Source organism: Scyliorhinus torazame, chromosome 14, assembly GCF_047496885.1.
Source record: "Scyliorhinus torazame isolate Kashiwa2021f chromosome 14, sScyTor2.1, whole genome shotgun sequence".
Lineage (NCBI taxonomy): Eukaryota > Metazoa > Chordata > Chondrichthyes > Carcharhiniformes > Scyliorhinidae > Scyliorhinus > Scyliorhinus torazame.
In genome coordinates, this window is record NC_092720.1 from 214,112,004 (window position 1) to 214,128,796 (window position 16,793).

At 54.3% G+C, this 16,793-nt stretch overlaps 1 protein-coding gene across 3 annotated transcripts in view; it reads left to right on the forward strand.

Annotated features, from left to right (window-relative positions):
- LOC140390478 (extracellular fatty acid-binding protein-like) overlaps window positions 1-16,153 on the forward strand; it is a 74,525-nt gene extending 58,372 nt beyond the window's left edge. For 2 of the 3 annotated variants that reach the window (XM_072475641.1, XM_072475642.1), the window contains 3 exons: window positions 14,682-14,780; window positions 15,593-15,750; window positions 16,031-16,153. In XM_072475641.1, the coding sequence (XP_072331742.1) occupies window positions 14,682-14,780; window positions 15,593-15,714 (221 nt within the window). In that variant the 3' untranslated portion in view covers window positions 15,715-15,750; window positions 16,031-16,153. The remainder of the gene's footprint in view (window positions 1-14,681; window positions 14,781-15,592; window positions 15,751-16,030) is intronic. The other variant, XM_072475643.1, reaches the window with a different exon arrangement.
- Window positions 16,154-16,793: the final 640 nt, after the last annotated feature.

Below are 16,793 nucleotides of genomic sequence, written 5' to 3' on the forward strand. Positions count from 1 at the left end.
GTGTCAGTGTCCTGGGTGTCTGTCCTCTGTGTGTCAGTGTCCTGGGTGTGTCAGTCCTCTGTGTGTCAGTGTCCTGGGTGTCAGTCTCTGTGTGTCAGTGTCCTGTGTGTCAGTCCTCTGTGTGTCAGTGTCCTGGGTGTCAGTCTCTGTGTGTCAGTGTCCTGTGTGTCAGTCTCTGTGTGTCAGTGTCCTGTGTGTCAGTCTCTGTGTGTCAGTGTCCTGGGTGTCAGTCTCTGTGTGTCAGTGTCCTGTGTGTCAGTCTCTGTGTGTCAGTGCCCTGGGTGTCAGCCTCTGTGTGTCAGTGTCCTGGGTGTCAGTCCTCTGTGTGTCAGTGTCCTCCGTGTCAGTGTCCTGGGTGTCAGTCTCTGTGTGTCAGTGTCCTGGGTGTCAGTGTCCTGTGTGTCAGTGTCCTGTGTGTCAGTCTTTGTGTGTCAGTGTCCTGTGTGTCAGTCTCTGTGTGTCAGTGTCCTGTGTGTCAGTCTCTGTGTGTCAGTGTCCTGTGTGTCAGTGTCCTGGGTGTCAGTCTCTGTGTGTCAGTGTCCTGTGTGTCAGTCTTTGTGTGTCAGTGTCCTGTGTGTCAGTCTCGGTGTGTCAGTGTCCTGTGTGTCAGTCTCTGTGTGTCAGTGTCCTGTGTGTCAGTGTCCTGGGTCTCAGTCCTCTGTGTGTCAGTGTCCTGGGTCTCAGTCCTCTGTGTGTCAGTGTCCTGTGTGTCAGTCTCTGTGTGTCAGTGTCCTGTGTGTCAGTCTCTGTGTGTCAGTGTCCTGTGTGTCAGTCTCTGTGTGTCAGTGTCCTGTGTGTCAGTCTCTGTGTGTCAGTGTCCTGGGTGTCAGTCTCTGTGTGTCAGTGTCCTGTGTGTCAGTCTCTGTGTGTCAGTGTCCTGTGTGTCAGTCTCTGTGTGTCAGTGTCCTGTGTGTCAGTCTCTGTGTGTCAGTGTCCTGGGTGTCAGTCTCTGTGTGTCAGTGTCCTGTGTGTCAGTCTCTGTGTGTCAGTGTCCTGGGTGTCAGTCTCTGTGTGTCAGTGTCCTGGGTGTCAGTCCTCTGTGTGTCAGTGTCCTGTGTGTCAGTGTCCTGGGTGTCAGTCCTCTGTGTGTCAGTGTCCTGGGTGTCAGTCTCTGTGTGTCAGTGTCCTGTGTGTCAGTCTCTGTGTGTCAGTGCCCTGGGTGTCAGTCTCTGTGTGTCAGTGTCCTCGGTCTCAGTCCTCTGTGTGTCAGTGTCCTGGGTGTCAGTCTCTGTGTGTCAGTGTCCTGGGTGTCAGTGTCCTGTGTGTCAGTGTCCTGTGTGTCAGTGTCCTGTGTGTCAGTCTCTGTGTGTCAGTGTCCTGGGTGTCAGTCTCTGTGTGTCAGTGCCCTGGGTGTCAGTGTCCTGGGTCTCAGTCCTCTGTGTGTCAGTGTCCTGGGTGTCAGTGTCCTGTGTGTCAGTCTCTGTGTGTCAGTGTCCTGTGTGTCAGTCTTTGTGTGTCAGTGTCCTGTGTGTCAGTCTTTGTGTGTCAGTGTCCTGGGTGTCAGTCTCTGTGTGTCAGTGTCCTGGGTGTCAGTCTCTGTGTGTCAGTGTCCTGGGTGTCAGTCTCTGTGTGTCAGTGTCCTGTGTGTCAGTCTTTGTGTGTCAGTGTCCTGTGTGTCAGTCTCTGTGTGTCAGTGTCCTGGGTGTCAGTCTCTGTGTGTCAGTGCCCTGGGTGTCAGTATCTGTGTGTCAGTGTCCTGTGTGTCAGTGTCCTGTGTGTCAGTATCCTGTGTGTCAGTGTCCTGTATGTCAGTGTCCTGGGTGTCAGTGTCCTGTGTGTCAGTCTCTGTGTGTCAGTGTCCTGTGTGTCAGTGTCCTGTGTGTCAGTGTCCTGTGTGTCAGTGTCCTGTGTGTCAGTCTCTGTGTGTCAGTGTCCTGTGTGTCAGTGTCCTGTGTGTCAGTGTCCTGTGTGTCAGTCTCTGTGTGTCAGTCTCTGTGTGTCAGTGTCCTGGGTGTCAGTCTCTGTGTGTCAGTGTCCTGGGTGTCAGTCTCTGTGTGTCAGCGTCCTGGGTGTCAGTCTCTGTGTGTCAGTGTCCTCGGTCTCAGTCCTCTGTGTGTCAGTGTCCTGGGTGTCAGTCTCTGTGTGTCAGTGTCCTGTGTGTCAGTCTCTGTGTGTCAGTGTCCTGTGTGTCAGTCTCTGTGTGTCAGTGTCCTGTGTGTCAGTCTCTGTGTGTCAGTGTCCTGTGTGTCAGTCTCTGGGTGTCAGTGTCCTGTGTGTCAGTGTCCTCGGTCTCAGTCCTCTGTGTGTCAGTGTCCTGGGTGTCAGTGTCCTGTGTGTCAGTCTCTGTGTGTCAGTCTCTGTGTGTCAGTGTCCTGGGTGTCTGTCCTCTGTGTGTCAGTGTCCTGTGTGTCAGTCTCTGTGTGTCAGTGTCCTGTGTGTCAGTCTCTGTGTGTCAGTGTCCTGTGTGTCAGTCTCTGTGTGTCAGTGTCCTGTGTGTCAGTCTTTGTGTGTCAGTGTCCTGTGTGTCAGTCTTTGTGTGTCAGTGTCCTCGGTCTCAGTCCTCTGTGTGTCAGTGTCCTGGGTCTCAGTCCTCTGTGTGTCAGTCTCTGTGTGTCAGTGTCCTGGGTGTCAGTCTCTGTGTGTCAGTGTCCTGGGTGTCAGTCTCTGTGTGTCAGTGTCCTGTGTGTCAGTCTCTGTGTGTCAGTGTCCTCGGTCTCAGTCCTCTGTGTGTCAGTGTCCTGGGTCTCAGTCCTCTGTGTGTCAGTCTCTGTGTGTCAGTGTCCTGGGTGTCAGTCTCTGTGTGTCTGTGTCCTGTGTGTCAGTCTCTGTGTGTCAGTGTCCTGTGTGTCAGTCTCTGTGTGTCAGTGTCCTGTGTGTCAGTCTCTGTGTGTCAGTGTCCTGGGTGTCAGTCTTTGTGTGTCAGTGTCCTGTGTGTCAGTCTTTGTGTGTCAGTGTCCTGTGTGTCAGTCTCTGTGTGTCAGTGTCCTGTGTGTCAGTCTCTGTGTGTCAGTGTCCTGTGTGTCAGTCTCTGTGTGTCAGTGTCCTGTGTGTCAGTCTCTGTGTGTCAGTGTCCTGGGTGTCAGTCTCTGTGTGTCAGTGTCCTGTGTGTCAGTCTTTGTGTGTCAGTGTCCTGTGTGTCAGTCTTTGTGTGTCAGTGTCCTGTGTGTCAGTCTCTGTGTGTCAGTGTCCTGTGTGTCAGTCTCTGTGTGTCAGTGTCCTGTGTGTCAGTGTCCTGGGTCTCAGTCCTCTGTGTGTCAGTCTCTGTGTGTCAGTGTCCTGTGTGTCAGTCTCTGTGTGTCAGTGTCCTGTGTGTCAGTCTCTGTGTGTCAGTGTCCTGTGTGTCAGTCTTTGTGTGTCAGTGTCCTGTGTGTCAGTCTCTGTGTGTCAGTGTCCTGTGTGTCAGTCTCTGTGTGTCAGTGTCCTGTGTGTCAGTCTCTGTGTGTCAGTGTCCTGTGTGTCAGTGTCTGTGTGTCAGTGTCCTGTGTGTCAGTCTCTGTGTGTCAGTGTCCTGGGTGTCAGTCTCTGTGTGTCAGTGTCCTGTGTGTCAGTCTCTGTGTGTCAGTGTCCTGTGTGTCAGTCTTTGTGTGTCAGTGTCCTGTGTGTCAGTCTTTGTGTGTCAGTGTCCTGGGTGTCAGTCTCTGTGTGTCAGTGTCCTGGGTGTCAGTCTCTGTGTGTCAGTGTCCTGTGTGTCAGTCTTTGTGTGTCAGTGTCCTGTGTGTCAGTCTTTGTGTGTCAGTGTCCTGGGTGTCAGTCTCTGTGTGTCAGTGTCCTGGGTGTCAGTCTCTGTGTGTCAGTGCCCTGGGTGTCAGTCTCTGTGTGTCAGTGTCCTGGGTGTCAGTCTCTGTGTGTCAGTGTCCTGTGTGTCAGTCTTTGTGTGTCAGTGTCCTGTGTGTCAGTCTTTGTGTGTCAGTGTCCTGGGTGTCAGTCTCTGTGTGTCAGTGTCCTGGGTGTCAGTCTCTGTGTGTCAGTGTCCTGGGTGTCAGTCTCTGTGTGTCAGTGTCCTGGGTGTCAGTCTCTGTGTGTCAGTGTCCTGGGTGTCAGTCTCTGTGTGTCAGTGTCCTGGGTGTCAGTCTCTGTGTGTCAGTGTCCTCGGTCTCAGTCCTCTGTGTGTCAGTGTCCTCGGTCTCAGTCCTCTGTGTGTCAGTGTCCTGGGTCTCAGTCCTCTGTGTGTCAGTCTCTGTGTGTCAGTGTCCTGGGTGTCAGTCTCTGTGTGTCTGTGTCCTGTGTGTCAGTCTCTGTGTGTCAGTGTCCTGTGTGTCAGTCTCTGTGTGTCAGTGTCCTGTGTGTCAGTCTTTGTGTGTCAGTGTCCTGTGTGTCAGTCTTTGTGTGTCAGTGTCCTGTGTGTCAGTCTCTGTGTGTCAGTGTCCTGTGTGTCAGTCTCTGTGTGTCAGTGTCCTGTGTGTCAGTCTCTGTGTGTCAGTGTCCTGGGTGTCAGTCTCTGTGTGTCAGTGTCCTGTGTGTCAGTCTCTGTGTGTCAGTGTCCTGTGTGTCAGTCTTTGTGTGTCAGTGTCCTGTGTGTCAGTCTTTGTGTGTCAGTGTCCTGGGTGTCAGTCTCTGTGTGTCAGTGTCCTGTGTGTCAGTCTCTGTGTGTCAGTGTCCTGTGTGTCAGTGTCCTGGGTCTCAGTCCTCTGTGTGTCAGTCTCTGTGTGTCAGTGTCCTGTGTGTCAGTCTCTGTGTGTCAGTGTCCTGTGTGTCAGTCTCTGTGTGTCAGTGTCCTGTGTGTCAGTCTTTGTATGTCAGTGTCCTGTGTGTCAGTCTCTGTGTGTCAGTGTCCTGTGTGTCAGTCTCTGTGTGTCAGTGTCCTGTGTGTCAGTCTCTGTGTGTCAGTGTCCTGTGTGTCAGTCTCTGTGTGTCAGTGTCCTGGGTGTCAGTCTCTGTGTGTCAGTGTCCTGTGTGTCAGTCTCTGTGTGTCAGTGTCCTGGGTGTCAGTCTCTGTGTGTCAGTGTCCTGGGTGTCAGTCTTTGTGTGTCAGTGTCCTGTGTGTCAGTCTTTGTGTGTCAGTGTCCTGTGTGTCAGTCTTTGTGTGTCAGTGTCCTGGGTGTCAGTCTCTGTGTGTCAGTGTCCTGGGTGTCAGTCTCTGTGTGTCAGTGTCCTGGGTGTCAGTCTCTGTGTGTCAGTGTCCTGGGTGTCAGTCTCTGTGTGTCAGTGTCCTGGGTGTCAGTCTCTGTGTGTCAGTGTCCTGGGTGTCAGTCTCTGTGTGTCAGTGTCCTCGGTCTCAGTCCTCTGTGTGTCAGTGTCCTCGGTCTCTGTCCTCTGTGTGTCAGTGTCCTCGGTCTCAGTCCTCTGTGTGTCAGTCTCTGTGTGTCAGTGTCCTGGGTGTGTCAGTCTCTGTGTGTCAGTGTCCTGTGTGTCAGTCTCTGTGTGTCAGTGTCCTGTGTGTCAGTCTTTGTGTGTCAGTGTCCTGTGTGTCAGTCTTTGTGTGTCAGTGTCCTGTGTGTCAGTCTTTGTGTGTCAGTGTCCTGGGTGTCAGTCTCTGTGTGTCAGTGTCCTGGGTGTGTCAGTCTCTGTGTGTCAGTGTCCTGGGCGTCCAATGCCAGATGGTCCGGGACCACCAGCGGCTGGTCCTGTAAGACACAAGACCATATACCGTTAAACAGGTGGACGCGGTGAGGGGGTGGAGTGGGTGATGGGGTGGAGTGGGGGGCGGGGGGATGGGGTGAGTGGGTGGAGTGGGGGATTGGGGGATGGGGTGATGGGGTGGAGTGGGGGTGGGGGTTTGGGGCGAGGGGGATGTAGTGGGGGATGGGGGGTTGGGGTGAGGGGGTGGAGTGGGGGTGGGGGGATGGGGTGGATGGGGGATGGGGTGAGGGGTGGAGTGGGGGGCAGAGGGATGGGGTGAGGGGGTGGAGTGGGGGATGGGGTGAGGGGTGGAGTGGGGGGCGGGAGGATGGGGCGAGTGGGTGAAGTGGGGGCTGGGGGGATGGGATGAGGGGGTGGAGTGGCTGATGGGTTGAGGGGGTGCAATGGGGCATGTGGGGGGGTGGGGAGAGGGAATGGAGTGGGGATGGGGATTATGGTGAGATGGTGCAGTGGAGTGTGGGGGGATTGGGTGAGGGGGTGGAGTGGGGGGTGGGGGATGGGGTGAGGAGGTGGAGTGGGGGATGAGGTGAGTGGGTGGAGTGGGGTGAGGGAGTGGAGTGGGGTGTGGGGGTTGGGGTGAGGGGGTGATGGGGGATGGGTGATGGGATGGAGTGGGGGATGGGGTGAGGAGATGGAGTGGGGATGGGTGAGAGGAGTGGGGGATGGGGTGAGGAGGTGGAGTGGGGATGGGTGAGAGGAGTGGGGGTGGTGGGGTGAGGGGGTGGAGTAGGGGATGGGGTGGGAGTGGGGGATGGGGTGAGGGGGTGGAGTAGGGGATGGGGTGGGAGTGGGGGATGGGGTGAGGAGGTGGAGTGGGGATGGGTGAGAGGAGTGGGGGTGGTGGGGTGAGGAGGTGGCGTAGGGGATGGGGCGGGAGTGGGCGATGGGGTGAGGGGGTGGAGTAGGGGATGGGGTGGGAGTGGGGGATGGGGTGAGGAGGTGGAGTGGGGATGGGTGAGAGGAGTGGGGGTGGTGGGGTGAGGAGGTGGAGTAGGGGATGGGGTGGGAGTGGGGTCTGGGGTGAGGGGGTGGAGTAAGGGAAGGGGTTGGAGTGGGGTATGGGGTGAGGGAGTGGAGTAGGGGATGGGGGTTGGGGTGAGGGGGTGGTGGGGGATGGGGGGATGGGTGATGGGATGGAGTGGGGGTGGTGGGGTGAGGGGGTGGAGTAGGGGATGGGGTGGGAGTGGGGTATGGGGTGAGGGGGTGGAGTAGGGGATGGGGTGGGAGTGGGGGATGGGGTGAGGAGGTGGAGTGGGGTTGGGGTGGGAGAGGGGGATGGGGGGAATGGGGGGATGAGGGTTTGAGGTGGAGTCAGGCAGGGGTGTCTCATTTGCTGGTGCTCCTCCGACCTTGCAACCGGCAACCTCCCGGTCCTCGGCTCCGCCTGTGAGGTCCAGTGCCCTCTGCTCATGGACAGAGAGGGGGTGCATTATGGGTGGACCCCCTCCGGTTCTTTCACGCTCCCTGTGGTTGTGGCCGGTCTTATCCTGGATGGGGGGGGGGGGGGGGGGTGGGTCGACTACATCAGATGTAGGCGGTCCGATGCAGGCAGCGCAGATGTTGCGTAAATGATGGCGGGGCAGCACGGGACACCTGGCCAAAGCGCCTGGCATGGGTGGGTGCAGCCCATGTGGGTCACGTAGAGGGCTGTGCCGTCCCCCTGGGGGGTGGGAGGGCACCTTTCTCATGTGTGGGTGGTAAGTGGGGTGGTGCCAGGGTCACGTCACTGGTACTCACCCTGGCTGCGCTCGTAAGGTCGCGCATCTTCTTGCGGCACTGTTCACCGGTACGTGGGGTGTGCCCCACGGCGCTGAGAGCATTGCCCACCTCCCTCCACATAGGCCGGACGGTGCTGGTGGTGGTGGTGACCCCGTCTGGGGCACAGGACCGCCCCCCTCTCCTCCACTGCGTCCAGGAGCGTGTCCAGGTCGTGGTCCCTGAACCTTGGGGCGTCACGGCGGGCGGCGGCCATCTCCCGGGTCTCAGGACTGAGCGCCGCTCGCGCACCTTAACCGATGCGAGCCTGCGTCATTGATGCATCCTGCATATCTGACGCCGGTCTGGGGCCACTACCCCCGCCCCCCGCTTCTCACGCCACCCGTGCTGGCCCCTTTTGCGGACCAGAATATCTACTCACACCGGCCCGTTCACGCCGTCGTAAAACACGCCGTTTTTTTTTAAACTTTGTTTTTATTAAGAATTTTTCAACAATATTTTCCACCTTACAAACAACCCCCCCCACCCCCGTAACAAAGAAAAGAAAGAGAACTCGCATGGCAAGACATGAACATGGCAAGTCAATAAGATACAGAACTTTGCACATTGGATTCTTCCCGTACATGTCCGTTTCCGGATCATTCATGTGTTTTCTTGCTCAAATGCCCCCCAGAGAAACCTTCTCCCCCCCTCCCCCCCTGGGTTGCTGTTGCTGCTGTCCGACCTTCATTTAACGCTCCGCGAGATAGTCTAGGAACGGTTGCCACCGCCTGTAGAACCCCTGCGCAGACCCTCTCAAGGCAAACTTTATCCTCTCCTACTTGATAAACCCTGCCATATCATTTATCCAGACCTCCACGCTGGGGGGCTTCGCCTCCTTCCACATTAGCAAGATCCTTCGCTGGGCTACTAGGGACGCAAAGGCCAGAATGCCGGCCGATCGCCTCCTGCACTCCCGGCTCGTCCACTACTCCAAATAGTGCTAGCCCCCAGCTTGGCTTGACCCGGACTTTCACCACCTTAGATACTGTTCCCGCCACTCCCTTCCAGAACCCCTCCAGTGCCGGGCATGACCAAAACATATGGACATGGTTTGCCGGACTTCCTGAGCACCTCCCACATCTGTCCTCCACCCCAAAGAACCTACTCAGCCTCACCCCCGTCATATGCGATCTATGAACCACCTTAAATTGTATCAGGCTAAGCCTGGCACACGAGGAAGAGGAATTAACCCTACTTAGGGCATCAGCCCATAGCCCCTCCTCAAACTCCTCCCCCAACTCCTCCTCCCATTTACCCTTCAGCTCCTCTACCAAAGCCTCCCCCTCTTCTTTCATCTCCTGGTATATCGCCGACACCTTGCCCTCTCCGACCCATATGCCCGAAATCACCCTATCTTGAATTCCCTGTGCCGGGAGTAGCGGAAATTCCCTCACCTGCCGCCTCACAAACGCCCTCACTTGCATGTACGTGAAAGCGTTTCCCGGGGGTAGCCCAAACTTCTCCTCCAGCGCCCCTAAGCTCGCAAACGTCCCGTCAATGAACAGGTCCCCCATTCTTCTAATCCCTGCCCGATGCCAGCTCTGAAACCCACCGTCCATCCTTCCTGGGACAAACCGATGGTTGTCTCTGATCGGGGACCACACCGAGGCTCCCGTCGCACCCCTGTGCCGTCTCCACTGCCCCCAGATCTTTAGCGTTGCCGCCACCACCGGGCTCGTGGTGTACCTTGTCGGCGAGAGCGGCAGCGGTGCCGTCACCAGCGCCCCCAGGCTCATTCCTTTGCAGGACACCATCTCCAACCTCTTCCACGCCACCCCCTCTCCCTCCATCACCCACTTACAGATCATTGCCACGTTAGCTACCCAATAGTAACCATCCAAATTCGGCGACGCCAACCCTCCTCTATCTCTGCTACACTCCAAGAACTCCCTCCTTACCCGCGGGGTCTTGCTCGCCCACACAAATCCCATAATGCTCCTGCTTACCCTCTTAAAGAAGGCCTTAATAATCACAATTGGGAGGCATTGGAATACAAAAATAAACCTCGGGAGTACCACCATTTTAACCGACTGTACCCTACCCGCCAGCGGGAGTGGCAAAATGTCCCACCTTTTAAAATCCTCCTCCATCTGTTCCACCAACCGTGTCAAATTAAGTTTGTGCAGTGCCCCCCAGTTCCTAGCTACCTGAATCCCCAAGTATCGAAAGCTCCTTTCCGCCCTCCTCAACGGTAGGTCGTCTATCCCTCTTCCCTGGTCCCCCGGATGGATCACAAAGAGCTCACTCTTTCCCACATTGAGCTTATAGCCCGAAAAGTCTCCAAACTCCCGTAGGATCTGCATTACCTCAACCATCCCCTCCACTGGATCCGTCACATACAGCAACAGGTCGTCTGCGTACAGCGACACTCGATGTTCCTCTCCCCCTTGAACCACCCCCTTCCATTTCCCCGACTCCCTTAACGCCATGGCCAAAGGTTCAATTGCTAATGCAAACAGCAGAGGGGACAGGGGGCACCCCTGCCTCGTCCCTCGATACAGCGGAAATACTCCAACCTCAGCTGGTTTGTGACCACACTTGCCACCGGAGCTTTATACAGGAGCTTAACCCAACTAATAAACCCTCCCCCGAACCCAAACCTCCTCAACACTTCCCAGAGATACTCCCACTCTACCCGATCAAAGGCCTTCTCCGCGTCCATGGCTGTCACTATCTCTGCTTCTCCCTCCACCGATGGCATCATTATCACATTTAGGAGCCTTCGCACATTAGTATTTAACTGCCTACCCTTTACGAATCCCGTCTGGTCCTCGTGAATCACCCCCGGGACACAGTCCTCAATCCTCGTGGCCAACATTTTTGCCAGCAACTTAGCATCTATATTAAGGAGCGGGATCGGTCTATACGACCCACATTGCAGTGAGTCCTTATCCCGCTTCAAGATCAAAGAGATCGTCGCCTCCCCGACATTGTCGGAGGCAGGGTCCCCCCCCTCCCTTGCTTCATTGAAGGTCCTTACCAGCAACGGGGCTAACAGGTCTACATACTTCCTATAAAACTCCACCGGGAACCCATCCGGCCCCGGGGCGTCCTTGCCTGCATGCTTCCCAGTCCTTTAACCAGCTCCTCCACCTCAATTGGCGCCCCCAAACCAGCCCCTTCCTGCTCCTCCACCCTTGGGAACCTCAATTGGTCCAAGAATCGCCGCATCCCCTCTTTTCCCCCTGGGGGCTGGGACCTATACAGCTCCTCGTAAAAGGCCTTAAAAGCCTCATTCACTTTCCCCGCACTCCGCACCGTAGTTCCCCTGCCATCTTTGACTCCGCCTATTTCCCTCGCTGCCATCCTCTTACGGAGCTGATGTGCCAGCATCCGGCTCGCCTTCTCCCCAGATTCATACATCGCCCCATGTGCCCTTCTCCACTGTGCCTCTGCCTTCCCTGTGGTCAACAGGTCGAACTCCGTCTGGAGACTTCGTCTCTCCCTGAGTAGTCCCTCATCAGGAGCCTCTGCATAGCTCCTGTCCACCCTTAAAATCTCCCCCACTAACCTCTCCCTTTCCCTGCCCACTCTCTTCACCCTATGAGCCCTGATGGAGATTAACTCTCCCCTGACCACCACCTTCAGCGCCTCCCATACTACTCCCACCTGCACCTTCCCGTTGTCGTTGGCCTCCAATACCTTTCAATACACCCCCGCACCCTCCCACACACTTCCTCGTCTGCCAGCAGTCCCACATCCAACCTCCACAATGGGCGTTGGTCCCTCTCCTCCCCCAGCTCTAGCTCCACCCAATGCGGGACATGGTCTGAAATGGCTATAGCCAAATACTCCGTTCCCTCCACTTTCGGGATCAATGCTCTGCCCAGAACAAAAAATTCTATCCGGGAGTAGGCCTTATGTATGTGGGAGAATAAAGAAAATTCTCTGGCCAAAGGCCTGGCAAATCTCCACGGATCTACTCCCCCCATCTGGTCCATAAACCCCCTAAGCACCTTGGCCGCAGCCGGCCTCTTCCCCGTCCTAGATCTGGAGCGATCTAATGCTGGGTCCAGCACCGTGTTAAAATCCCCACCCATTATCAAGCTTCCTACCTCCAGGTCTGGAATACGCCCCAACATCCGTTTCATGAATCCAGCATCGTCCCAGTTCGGGGCATATACATTCACCAGTACCACCTCCGTCCCCTGCAACCTACCACTCACCATCACGTATCGGCCTCCCTTGTCCGCTACTATGTTCTTGGCCTCAAACGACACCCGCTTTCCCACCAGTATTGCCACCCCTCTATTCTTCACAACCAGCCCCGAATGGAACACCTGTCCCACCCATCCCTTCCTTAACCTGACCTGATCTGCCACCTTCAGATGTGTCTCCTGAAGCATGACCACGTCTGCCTTCAGTCCCTTTGGGTGCGCGAACACTCGGGCCCTCTTAACCGGCCCATTTAGGCCTCTCACATTCCACGTGATCAGCCGGATTGGGGGGTTTCCCCCCCCCCCCCCCCCCCACCCCCCCCCCCCCCCCCCCACCCCCACCGACTAGCCATCTCCTATCTTAGGCCAGTCCCGTGCTCGCGCCTCCCGCACCCTCCAGTCCCCCAGGCGGGGAACCCCCGCCCCAACCACCTCTTCGATTTTCAGTTCCCCCTCGGACAGTGCAGCAGCAACCCTAGAATCCCCCCCTTTCCCCCTTCCCTCCCCCCCTCCCCCGCTAGATCCACATCTAGCTCTTTTGCTCCCCCATATTACTTCCGTGAGTCAGCTGACTTCTGCTGACCCCGGCTTCCCCCGCCTTCCCGTTGATCTCCCCGTGTGGGAGTCTCTCCTCCTCCTTACCTTCCTCCATCCCCCCCCCTTTTGCTGCGGGAAAAAGCCCGCGCTTTCTTGAACCAGCCCCGCCCCCTGTGGCGCAGCTCCTGTTGCGGCCATTATCCCAGTTCCCTCATCCCCGAGTCTCACCTCCCTCCAGCACCGACACCCACATTCCCCATCATCATCATCTCGTCTACAGAAAAGAAAAAAGGGAATTTTAACCAGAACTCTACCCACATCCCCATCCATCATCCCACCCATGAAGTATTTTTTACCCATATTTACAACCCCATATACAACCAACATCTCCCCCCACAACCACATCCCCTCAGTTCGAGTCCAGTTTTTCCGCCTGAATAAGGTTCCAAGCCTCTTCTGGCGTTTCAAAATAATGGTGTCTGTCCTGATAAGTGACCACAGTCGCGCAGGCTGCAGCATGCCGAACCGGACTCTTTTTTTATGCAGTACCGCCTTGGCCCGGTTGAAGCCAGCTCTCCTCCTTGCCACCTCCGCGCTCCAATCCTGGTATACTCGGATCACCGCGTTCCCCCATCTACTGCTCCGCACCTTCTTGGCCCATCTCAGCACACTTTCTTTGTCCGCGAAGCGATGGAACATTGCCACTATCGCCCTTGGCAGCTCATCAGCCTTGGGTCTCCTCGCCAGGACCCGGTGAGCCCCTTCCAGCTCCAGGGGGGTCGGAGAGGCCTCTGCTCCCATCAGCGAATGGAGCATCATACTCACATACGCCCCGGCATCAGCTCCCTCCACTCCTTCGGGAAGACCCAGAATCCGGAGGTTCTTCCTCCTCGACCTGTTCTCCAGGACCTCAATTCTCTCGGCCCACCTCCTGTGCACTGTCTCGTGCGGCTCCACTTTTACCGCCAGGCCCAGGATCTTGTCCTCGTTATCATTCATTTTATCTTTCACCTCACGAAGCTCCACCGCCTGGGTCTTCTGGGTCTCCTTCAGCCCCTCGATCGCCAACAGCATTTGCACCAGCACCTCCTTTTTCAGCTCCTCCACACAGCGCTTAAGGAACTCCTGCTGGTCCGGCCCCCATGCTGCTTAATCTCCGCCCTCCGCCATCTTGCTTTTTCCCCCTCGTTTTTGCCGCTGCTCCAGAGCCTCTTTTCTCGCCGCTCCACCGCTGATTTCGGCCATATATCGTAAGGGGGGACCTTACTGCACCTTCCCACACGGGATCAATTCAAAAAAGTTCCGTTGGGGCTCCTCTGGAGAGCCCGAAAGTCCGTTATCGCAGGAGCTGCCGAAACGTGCGGCTTAGCTCCGCAACCGTAAGTTCCAACGCTCCGGTTTTTAACGACGGCGTGAACACTTAGCCACTGGATCAGAGAATCCCGCCCCGGGTGCCCGGCCGTTAATAGGTCAATTTGACCTGTTTGCATTTTCCCACTGGCGCTCACAAACTTCAATGTTGCCGCCAACGAGGACCAGAGCATCGGGAATGGACGGACGGTGTGCGGTGGAGAACCCTGACAGAGACCACAGACCCAAACGAAAAGAAAGAGGGGGGAGGGAGAAAGAAGCGGGATGGGGGGTGGGGGAGGCCATAGGGAGGCACCGACACGACCTCATTCCATACAATGCCTCCCAATTGTGAGGAGGATAGACTTATATTAGAGGATGATTATAGATGGGCTGGTTAGATGGGCAGAATGGTGGCGAATGGAATTTAACCCTGAAAAGTGTGAGATGTGCATTTGGAGAGAACTAACAAGGAAAGGGAATATACAATGAATGGTAGGACCCGCGAAAGTACATCGAACCAGAGGGATTGGACCTTGGTGTGCAGGTCCATAGATCATCAGAGCAGAGAAGGCTGGGGGGGGGGGGGGCTGACTGATTGAGGCGTATATAATTATGAGGGACATAGATAGGGTAGATTGGAGGAAACTTCTCCCCTTCGCAGAGGGGTCAGTAACTAATGGACATAGATCGATGGGAAGGGGCAGAAGGTTTAGGGGGAATTTGAGGAAAACTATTTTCACCCACAGGGTGGGTGAACTCACAGCCTATAAAAGGCGGTCGAGGCGGAAAGCCTTACAATATGGTGGCACAGTTGTTGGCACTGCTGCCTCACAGTGCCAGGGACACGGGTTCAATTTCAGAGTTAGGTGACTGTGTGGAATTTGCACTTTCTGCCAGTATCTGCCTGGGTTTCCTCCGGGTGCTCCGGTTTCCTCTCATAGTCCAAAGATGTGCAGGTTAGATGGATTGGCTATGCTAAATTGTCGCTTAGTGTTCAAAGGTGTGCAGGTTCGGTGGGGTTACGGGGCTAGGTACGGTGCTCTTTCAGCAGGTTGGTGCAGACTTGATGGGCCCGGTTCTGAACTGTAGAAATTCTGTAGTTCTATTCTCTGGTTCTATTTATGAAGCATTTAGATGAGCATTTAAAAGGCCACAGCATACAAGGCCACAGGCCAAGTACTGGAAAATGGGCTGGAGTAGATAGCTGCTTGATGGCCAGCGTGAACATGATGGATAAAAGGACCTCTTTTTCATGCTGCAAAAACTCTTATGACTCAACAACCGTGGCATTAAAATGTGTGTCTGTGCCTCGCTCTCTCTACTCTCCCTTTCTTCTTTTCTCCTCTCCCGATGCAGGCAGATCTCCTACAATCACTGATGAGGGTCGCAAGGAATTCGAACAACGTGCTAAATCCATGAACTTCGATGAAATGGTTGTTTTTGAACCAACCAAAGGTTGGTAATAAGTGGCCATTTTCTCTCTTCAAGCCCACTCTCTCCCTTTCTCTCCTGAGGTTGCTAAGGGTTTTATGTGTAGATTCTACCATTAATTATTCAATTAATCTATTCAATAAAATGAGCTAGAATAGATAGTAAAAGGACAAGGATCTTTCCTGCCTCAGAGCTCTTTTACGATGCAACAACCAGGAATAATACAGGGAATAAAGGATGTCGCAAATCTGGATTCCAAAAGGCATTTGATGCGGTGTACATAAAAGATTACCACACACGAAAAGTGTTCATGGTAACGTGTTAACATGGTTAGAGGTTTGGTCAACTAACAGGTAACAAAGAGTCGGGATGTGAGTAATTATTAGGTTGGCAAACGATATCTAGTGGTGCCTCATAACTGTTTAATATATTAACAGTTTGGTGTTGCGACGTAGTATAATGTAGCCAAATTTCCTAACAATACAAAGATCTGTAGGAAAGCAAGCTGTCAGGACACAAACAGTCTGCAAATGGATATAAATAGGTTAAGTGATTGAGCAAAAATTTGGCAGATGGACAACAATGAGAGAAAATGTAAGATTGTCCACTTTGGCAGGAAGAATAGGAAAGCAGAATCCTATATAAATGTGGCACTCGCAAAGATCCCACATTCAGTACTGAGTTGTTGATCAAGACGATTTGCTCTCGCAATAATGCCTGAGGCAAAACAAAATCCACACAAAGGAGATCTCCCCCATCTGTTCTTCAAATTATGCTCTGGGATATTTTACACACACATTCTGGGGCTTCACTTTAACATCTCTGATCTCTGACAGGTCATCATTCACTCAGTCATAGCCACAGACCAGGTATAATGCTCAAGGCCCAGGAGCAAGACTTGAACCCACAACTTTCTGACTCAAGATACAGAGGAGTACAGGCAGTTACTAAGTCGTAAGGGAAGACCGCGTAAAACCCACTGCATCACAGGAAGGTAGGTTCAGGCAAGTGTCATTTTGAAGTTTGCCTGTGATCGACTATATGGGCTGACATAAGTGTAGCTATCATAGATAAGTGTAGCTAAGTGCCAGAGGGAGCCATTGCTCATGGAAATCAAACGGTAAAGGTCAATACCTTTAAGATAGGAAGAGGAGGAGGTGCAGAGCAGGGGAATTTAGTCAACCAAGAGGTTAAGTATTGGAAAAACATGGCCTTTCATTCCACTTCATTATCTTTTGCAAATTGCAGTAATTCTTTTCCCCTTCTTCCTGCAGAGCCTTGCAAGATTTAAGTTACAATCTCCAACGTTTGGCACCTTGTACATCAGGACCACATGGGCACAATTCATGACCGACTTCTCTGAACTTGTCCTTTCTGGAATAAAAGATGTTGACATATCTTATGAGCTGATTATTAACTTGACGGTGCTGCGATTGATTCACTTTGGTTTCCATTGAGTGACAGCAAAATAAATGCCTTTCTTAGATGGAAGACTAGGAGAGTGAGAATAAGGAATAAAAACCTCTCTCTTTCTCTCTTGCTTAATCTAGGTTTTTTGGGGGGTAACAAGATTGATCACTTTTCATGTACTGCAGTAGTGACCTTCTGCCCATAGATAGCACTGCCGCACTTTGAGGAAAACTTTCCCAATTGCAGGCAGAAATGACAGGCGTAGTAAAAAAAAAGCACTCTGAATGCAGGTCTCTCTCCAACCTCACCTGGTCTACACAGCAGTTTATTGTGTGTCCATGTACTTTATACTGCACATCCTGGTCACCAGGGTTTGACAAAGCCCTGTGGTCAGTCACTTGTTGGTCCTTATGAATGCAGGCAGGACTTTCGGGTTGCGGCGATGCGGAGCTAAGCCGCGCGATTCGGCAGCTCCCGCAAAAACGGACTTTTGGGCCCGCTAACGGAGCCCCAACGGCACTTTTTAGATAACCAACCCGTGGGGAAGGAAGGAGAAAGGTCCCCTACTAACCTGCATGGATCGGACCCGCAGCGAAACGGCGAAAAAGCGGCCCTGGAGCAGCGAGA